General features: G+C 36.3%; 1 protein-coding gene across 1 annotated transcript in view; it reads left to right on the forward strand.

Annotated features, from left to right (window-relative positions):
* Positions 1-7,509, forward strand: part of SEMA5A (semaphorin 5A) — a 246,129-nt gene extending 238,620 nt beyond the window's left edge. The window contains exons 21-23 of the mRNA XM_026048536.1: positions 1,611-1,658; positions 3,510-3,721; positions 5,034-7,509. Coding sequence (XP_025904321.1) covers positions 1,611-1,658; positions 3,510-3,721; positions 5,034-5,153 — 380 coding nt within the window. The 3' untranslated portion in view covers positions 5,154-7,509. The remainder of the gene's footprint in view (positions 1-1,610; positions 1,659-3,509; positions 3,722-5,033) is intronic.
* The last annotated feature ends 1,351 nt before the right edge of the window (positions 7,510-8,860 follow it).

An 8,860-nucleotide genomic window follows, 5' to 3' on the forward strand; every position in this document is an offset into this window, starting at 1 on the left:
GTGGTCGCTGCAGCCCAGACTGCCCCCAACCCTCACATTTTCCACTAGACCATCTCTGTTTGTTAGTATCAGGTCCAGCAGTGCCCCTCCCCTTGTTGGCTCCTCAACCACCTGCGTCAAGAAGTTATCTGCAATGTTCTGCAGGAACCTCCTGGACTGTCTGTTCCTGGCTACGTGGTTTTCCCAGCAGATATCTGGGTGGTTGAAGTCCCCCAGGAGGACCAGGGCCTGTGATCAGGAGGCTTCCCGCAGCTGCCCATAGAAGGCTTCGTCCACTTCCTCGTCCTGGTCGGAAGTGGACGAAGCCTTCTATGGGCAGCTGCGGGAAGCCTCCTTTCCCAGCCATTAAGTATCTGTAGTAGTCTAAATTAATTTATTTTGTCAGATGTGATACTTCCTTACTTTGAAATGAGTTTGCATTGATTTAGCAGTTGAAATAGGGTAAAACTTGTTGATTCACATTAGCAGAAGCAGTCTGTGGTATGCTAAATATGCAAGTCATAGCACTTTGTTTCACATCTGGTAGTATGTATCCTTCAGCAAAAAATTCAAGCTGGAGAAGAGATTAATTTTTAAGCCAAAACCACTCCTAAGAACTAGACTTTCTTGCATATATTCTATCTTTTTGCATCATCTTTTGACAGTGGGATTTTATTTCATGAAAAACAACGTCCTCTTTTCTTCTTATCCTTTTATTCTTAGTCCTATTTTTTAGTAGCTTTACTTGATAGTCCCCACTTTTTTTACTACAACAAGCAGCATACCTTCGATTGCTATCTAGTTTCTCCCGTCACTTTTTTTTTTCATGTTGTATCAGATTTCATCTACTGCTCCCTTTTCAGTCCAGAATGTATCTCTATCTGTCTTTGCTCATATAGAAGCCATTGCATACCTATGACAATCATTGCTGCTTTTCTCTGAACTCTTTTTAGTTCTGCCAGAGGCATTCTTGAGATGAGAAAACCAAAACTGCACACAGTGTTCAAGGCGTGAACAACCTGTGGATTTATAAAGTTCTATTTACCTGTTTTGCTTACTGTCCCTCATGGCTTAGGGCTACTTTGTTTCTTTGGAATATTTATTCAAAATACTTCCAAAATAAGAGTGGTCAAGACAGACTGGGATCACAATTTATTATTTTTTAGTCAAACTTCATGAAATTAGCAGTCTTCTCTTGTGAAGATGTTTACATTCTGTCTTTTCATGTTAGGAATACATGTGACTCCTAGAAGTAATGAATCCAGTTCTGCTCCGGGCAAAATAATGAACTTTACATCAATTTTATCACTCAGCTATGCAGTGCTTTCTCAACATGTTTTTCCTACTCAAAAAAAAGAAAATCTCATTTCACATGATCTGTTTAATTTCAAATATATTTTGAGGCAAGAGTGAAAAATGCGTTGCTGATTTTGCTTGGGAAACTGAGAAACCTGAGAGTGTCATGGGACCTTTCTGTTAATTCCACCGCATAGTGAAAATCCTTTTTATGTAGTTCTGACTTGGAGCAAGCACAGTAGAATAACTTTTGAAATTCTTATTCTGTTAATAAAAATAGTAGCTGTCTATAACATTTTACCTCTGTGACATAACCACCTTATTTATTTTTCTAGAAATAACAGTGGCACGATCCAGCAGTATAGAAGAGAAACGATGTGGCGGTAAGCTTTTAAATTCTGTCTTATCTACGTATTACATGCTGAATTACTGATTCTGTCTTGTTTCCATTTGTTTCACCTTTTGCACTCTCATAGTTTTATTCCACATTTTAAATGCTACATTCTCATTATTTACACTTGCCTAGGAAAAGATATAGTTGGTAAAGGATTCCTCATTAAACATCCAACTGCCATTGCCAACCTTTGAGACAAGAGAATGTATTACTGGATGATTTTATGTGCTTCTTTTCCCTTATGCCAGTCGCCTTTTTTTTTCCTCAAAAAGAAAATTCATATCACATGCTAGTTAAGAGCAGATCAACGTCTATAGAGCTGCTGCACCTTTTGCAGGATAAGAATTTCACAACTCTCTTTAGAACTCCAAGTGAGTATCTTGCTAACCCAGTAATAGATCAGACTGCATCAGAATAAATAATAATAATAATAATAATAATAATAATTATTATTATTAATAATAAAGAGCTTTTTTGTGTGTTGAGCTCTCACCTTAGTCTGTGTAATCATAACTCTAGCTGGTTCTAGTATTCTTCTGTGCACAGGTAAGCTATATTTTTAACCTAATTATGGACAACATAGGAATATGCTGGTTATGTAGGGATATGTATGGCATTGCATTACCCTACTGTTATCAGAATAATGTGATTTGATTTCCTAATTAGAAGTGGAACTCTGAAAGCATTTTGCCTAGTGGGAAACAGTGGGAAAATTTTGTAAAAGTATAGAAGGATATTTCAGTGATATTTTACATAACAGGCAGTGTGCTTGTTCGCCTAAGTCTTCTTTCATGTTCCTAAATTCCTGGTAGGCATGTAAAAGTTTTAACTTAGGTGCTGGATCCCCAAATTGTCACCCATATACTGAACCCTTTTCAGAGCCATAGGCAATTTAGATTCCCTTCTACAATTTCATGCAGCAGTGAGCTTTTTTAGCTTTACCTCTTACATAGATAGAGAGAATTTGCTATAGTATCTTCTAAGGGCAGAACAATGGAAGAGTCCCAGGTTTGGACTCTGCTGCAGTCTCAATTGCTTACCCTCTCTGGCTGGTGTGGTTAAAAGCATTCTGAGAGAGACTCCTGTGGAGTTTCTCTTCTCTCCATTTTCCCCTTAAATGCTACCATTTCTTTCATACTCTCCCCCTACATAGACAAAGTAAAAAAAAAAATAAATAAATAAATTTAAAAAAACCCCTGAAGGCTGGAGAAGTGAACAAATCAGCCACACTTCAAAAATAAAAAGATAGTGAGACAAAGAAGGGGATGGAAAAGCGGTAGGCCTGGGGTATGCTTCAAATAAAGATGATGCTGAAAACATCTTAGGGAAAGCAAGACCTGTGATTCCAAGACTTGGGAATTTGTTTTTTTCCTGCCTCAAGTCACTATGCACAAGAAAGAACTCCGCATGTTCTACTACATCAGAAAAAGAGATGCTGTAGTTCACTGAAAATAATCCACATATGTACATTACATACATAATTTTTATATATATCACATTATAGCATGTGCACAAAAGTTTTGATGAGTTTTGGAACACTTAGGATTTAACATTTATCTTATTTGGATAGGATTATTGGATTCTTTGTTAAGCGCATTTCAAAAATCTCAGTTTTACTACTTAGAGAGATATATGATATGTAAGAGTTTCATAATGATCCCCCCAAGGAAATAAAATGCATTTGCTTCTGTAGAGATAAATGTTTGGAATTTGAAGTCGAGACATTTCTGAGAAACTCCTTTAAATCAAGCACTACCCTACCTTTTTTCTTTTTTTTTTTTTTTCGGAAGCTTTTGATATTACTTAAAACTAAGGCTCTCTTCTGCTGTCCACTATACAGAGTTCAACATGTTTCATATGATCGCAGTGGGATTAAGTAGCTCTATCCTTGGTTGCCTTCTTACCCTGCTTGTTTACACCTACTGCCAACGCTATCAGCAGCAGTCCCATGACGCAACTGTCATCCACCCTGTATCTCCAGCCCCTCTGAATACCAGCATCACCAACCATATCAACAAACTGGACAAATATGACTCTGTAGAAGCCATCAAGGTGAGCAATGGGTTTGAGAGCCCTGTCATGCACAGCATATATGATAATTATACAGCTTCCCCAAAATTCTCCCTACTGGTTTTCTGCAATGACATTTGGAGTCAGATTTTGCTGACTCTTAACAACAAAAAAACGGAGATTTCCCTAGAAGTATCATAGTTGCAGATCCTTTGCTTTGTCAACCCCAGTTACAGAGAAAGTTAGGGGTTTTTTGTGCAATTTATACAATGTTCCTTGAAAGAAACCATGCCACTAGTTAGGGTTTTTTTTTGTTTGCTTGTTTTCGTAGTCATGTTCCCTAGCAGCTTGTTCAAGAGGTAAATAGGGCCATTAAGAACCATCATGACACATACTGATGATCATCCTTTGGGATAAATGATATAGTGTCACAGCATTGATTGTTCTCCTTTGCTTTGTCTTTGGGAGATTTTATCTGGTGAATATACATCAGATTATCAGGTACTGTTTATACCTAGAATATTCTAAAAATGAGCAGTAGAGATATACATTAGCTGAGACACTGGCATTGTATCTGTATTATGCAGTTGTCCCTGAAATACTATTTTCTTGTTATGACCTTTTTAACTAGCTGAAACAAGGAAGACTGGGCATCCCAAAAATAACTGGCTCAGCATCTTCAGATCATGCAGTTTATTCGTGTAGCTGCAAAGCTTTTTGTAAATGAGTATTTTTCATAAATCCTTGAGAACCCAGTTTTCTGTTTCTGCATTTTTTATTTCTAATTAAAGACATTATAGAAAAATTTATTAGAAATGGAAAGAAAAGCCTAGGTTTTGTCATCAGTGGAGGAATGTATGCCTAAGTTAAAGCTTTTTCAAATCCCACTAAATACTTCTCTGCATCCATGCAATAACAAGCTATATTTTAAAAAACTTATTCTAAGTACCTGTGTCATTTTTATAAAATGATATTTAAGTTCTTAAAACTTTCAGACATTTCCTCTACGTATTACTGTATATATAGATGCAGTTAAGAGAAAATGTTCTTAATAAAAATATGAGTGAATCATTCTAACAATGGAAGAACTGATTAGGAATGATTAAAAAGAATATATGGTCTTATAATACTAGAGAAAAGCTATATGCATAGCTATACTCTATTGAATAGCATTGCTTTTTTGTAAGAACATTTATGAGCAAACACAAATGCAAGTTTTTGCAAAAGTACCAGTGTTTCTGGATGCATTTTGTTTGACTCACAAATATTTGCCGCAAGATTTGTCTTAACAGAGTAGTATGTTATCTTTCCTTTATCCTATTTTCTTTTCTTTTTTTTTTTTTTTTTTYTTCAGGCATTTAACAAAAACAACTTGATTCTGGAGGAGAGAAACAAATACTTCAATCCCCATCTTACTGCAAAGACTTATTCTAATGCCTATTTTACAGATTTCAATAATTATGATGAATACTAAGGGGCTTGTGTATCTTCTTGGCCTTCTGTAACTCCCCAGTCCCTAAGGCCTGTGCTACATGACTGCTCATGTGATCAAGGCTTCAGAGATGAAGCACAGAGACATTTCAAGCACGATCCAAGCCATCAGTGTCCCATTGCTGCCAAACCCCCAAACAGTTGTTTGTGACCTGATGTTCTCATTGCAGGCTGGCCTTCAGTACAGGTTGCAGCTCTAGCCCCTACGTCTTTCTGATTCCCTCCCGAGGAAGGCATTGCTTCACTCAGTTTCATAAGCATTCAGGCAGATTTCTGTAACAAGGGGCTAGCTGATTTTGAAGCTTTTAGAAAAAGAAAAAAAATATCTTTTACCCCTGGAGACTTCCAGGGTTACAAATCTAATTTTATTTTGGGCATTACATTTTAATTTCCAGGAGTTAGCAATGGAGCCCTCTGTGGAGTCTAACTGAAAGTCCTACCACCAAAACCAGCTCACAGAGTGTGGAGAAAAATGTCAAGAAGAAATCTAGTTGCTCAGTGATGTTCTGTAGCAGGTTCATGCTCTCCAGACCTAATCTTTCTGGACTGTAAATCATTCAGGCTAGGGTCTTTTGTGCCGTTCAGCTGTGTAAAGAGTAAGGGTGTGAAAAATTAGGCCCTACAAGTGATATGATCTTGTAGTGAAATACAAAACTTTCAGGGTAGGTGGCTTCCAGTTGCAAGTCAAGTGACCTAAAGCCTACACCTGCTTTACTTCATGGGATGTGTCAGAAAGGTAAGGAGGACAGATAGGAAAGTCGCATTGGGATGTTTCCACATGTTGGGAAGCCGGGATTACTACAGCAGATTTGGATGAGTTATGGGGGTCCAGAGGCTTCCTCTCCTCAGCATGTGCATACGGAGCCCACTTGTCTGGTCTGCTGCAACACTCCTGGTGATGCCACTCAGTGAAAGGTGCAATTGCACTAAGTTTCGCATACTGCCTCAAGCTCTCCACGGTTATGTAGGCATTATCTTGGAACTGCTTTTCCCTTTCCAGCTTCGACTTCATATATATGTTTATGACAAAGCAAAGCAAAATCAGAAAATGCGTATGCATTTGCAAATCCTTGTCTCATCTTACCAATGTGTGTCATCCAAACTAATCTGCTCTTGAGGGAGCATTGTTAAAGCATTTTAAGTGCATATCTTGTTGGATCTTATTGATGTAAATATTTAAAATACTGGTTGAGTTTTAAATTATCCATTTTAATTTCTTTCCTAGTGGCAGGTGAGGAAACACAAATGATCTGCACATTTTGTACCATTTCATTTTTATTCTCCCAGTTTTCGTCCACATTCATGACATTACTATTTTTGTAACTGAAATTCCACATGTACAATTAAAAAATAAGGGCAGAGTTTTGGGTCAGATTTTACAGAGTGTTTTTTAGTAAAGTGACATTTGCCATTTCCAGAATCTTGTGAGAAGAAATTGAAAATGAATATTAAGGATTAGAGAATTGGACTTTTTGGTTTTTGAACTTATTTGGTGCAAAGATCACAACCACAGAATATCAGGAATGTGTGCATGGAGAAGCACAGTGCAAATGTTTCCATTGTACTGGATCATTAGTTTATGCTATGATAGACAAATAACAGAAAAAAAGTACACTTTATAATAATTCTTATTTATGTAAAAAATGGTACCAAGCAACATGGATAATGTGTGGCAGCATCACAGCATTGCTTGTAATCCAGCAATTTACTTAGCAAAGGTAAGCACCATATCTAGCTATGGCAGTGAGCAACATTTTTGAGTGGGGCTAGATCCAAATGTGTTACTATGCTTCCCATTTCTCTTTTATAGTAAAATGAGAAAAATGCAAAGCAAGTGTTCCCGAAAAACTGTAAAGTGACCACGCATTTACCATTTATGAAAGTAATTGGGAGCACCTTTCCAATTTTTCCAACTGAACAGTTACCCTTGATAATGTTAACTGTGTCAAAAGAAAGAGCTTCTACCCTCACACCAATTCACATTAAAAAGTGTGATAACACTGGTTCTCTATAATTTGTGATTGTACTGTACATTAGATTTATTTTTCCAGGAAGAAATTACCAGATATGCCAATTACCTTTGGGAAAGAGGGAATTTTCTCTGCAAGGAAACTCAGTGGCATGGATAGAGAAGGAAAAACTCTCCAAATGGTAACCAGCATGGTATGTGAATCACACTGTTCATGCCAAAAGTTAAAATTTTAAATTTAAAAAAGTATAAAGAAAATAAAAACTATATTACTGTCACTGCCAAGAAAAAAAACAACATAAGGGTTACACCAGTATATTCACACAAATGCAGAAAAAACCTGTTCCTCTCCACCACTGTATTCAAAGCACATTAGTCTGGCTTCTGGACTTTATACTTAGATTATTAGTTATGAGTCCAATATTTTTAAAATATTAAAACTGAGTTTTTATTTTAATCTTTTTTTTTATTAAAATTATCTGAAATTAGCCTTTTTTTAACTCTTCAGTTGTTCTGAGGTACGCCTATCTCTACATTGATCTATTTTCCGTTTCTTACACAGGTAGGTTCATATGTTAGAGACACATTATATATGTGACGATAATACCCTAGGTTAATTCTGCACAGTCATAGGCTAAGTGCAGTTAGCAGATGCCCAGTCTGTTCACACTTCCATCTCTCAAAGGAGTTTTTCCGGAATTCCAATTCTTTGGATAACTCCAGTATGATTTCATTTAAAGATCATGCCAACTTGTCAGAGAAATGTCTTTTGATATATATATTTTTTGATTTTTTCTTTTTTCTTTTTTCTATCATTTAGCTTCCTAAATTGCGCTATACTAAATTGTGTGTAGATGTACATTTAGACTTCTATCTAAAACAACTTTAGGTCTGATTTTCACATACCTTCAGGGCAAATGTGAACATTTTACATTTCTTCAATGAGAAATATTGATCACCTGTTCTCCTCGTCAAGCTAGGTTCTTAGACAACAAGTTTTAAAATCATTAGATTTTTGTGTCTTTGATAATTTTAGATGCGCAATTATCAGTATTTGCACCTTCTGACTTCAGCATAGCTGTCCAGGTAGTTTGAAACAGTCTTTCTTAACACAAGGAGCTGTGCAGTTTTCTGTTAGATTTAAATTTACTTCATTTAGCTTTTTTTTTTTTTTTTTTTTTAAATAGGCTACACATATTTGGGGGCAAAGTAGTTTTCTGCATGAGAACTCTAGTTTTATTTTGTCAAAAATGTAACAAAGTGCAAATCTTTGCCTGCAGTTTTTATTTAAGCCAATAAGATTTGTACAAGAGCAAAATTTAGTTCGTACAGGATTAGTTCTTGGAAAGGGAGAATTAACACCCTTAACCCTTAAATACTATGTGGTACTAGCAGGCATGTATTTTTGGCATGGGGAAAGTGTTCTGTTCTGGGTAAATAAATAAACATATTACCTCTGATACCAGTATTTAATAATCCTAAACCACTTCTGCACTGATTGCATTAATTTAAAAAAAAATATTTTTCTATTTTGAACATGAATATTGTGCCAGGTGAATCAAAATTCTCAGGCTACATCTGTAGCATTTCTTCCTGTGTAGCTCTGTTGCACACAGTGAAGAGAAAGCACGATTGCAAAGTCTGATCCTGGACAGTCTACATTGGCTAACCCAAGTTAAAATTGCACGTAAGAACACTTTAGGGGCTTAATTTAGTGTCTG

The sequence above is a fragment of the Nothoprocta perdicaria genome, unplaced genomic scaffold, assembly GCF_003342845.1.
Source record: "Nothoprocta perdicaria isolate Ctin4 unplaced genomic scaffold, notPer1 scaffold_55, whole genome shotgun sequence".
In the NCBI taxonomy this organism is placed as follows: Eukaryota; Metazoa; Chordata; class Aves; order Tinamiformes; family Tinamidae; genus Nothoprocta; species Nothoprocta perdicaria.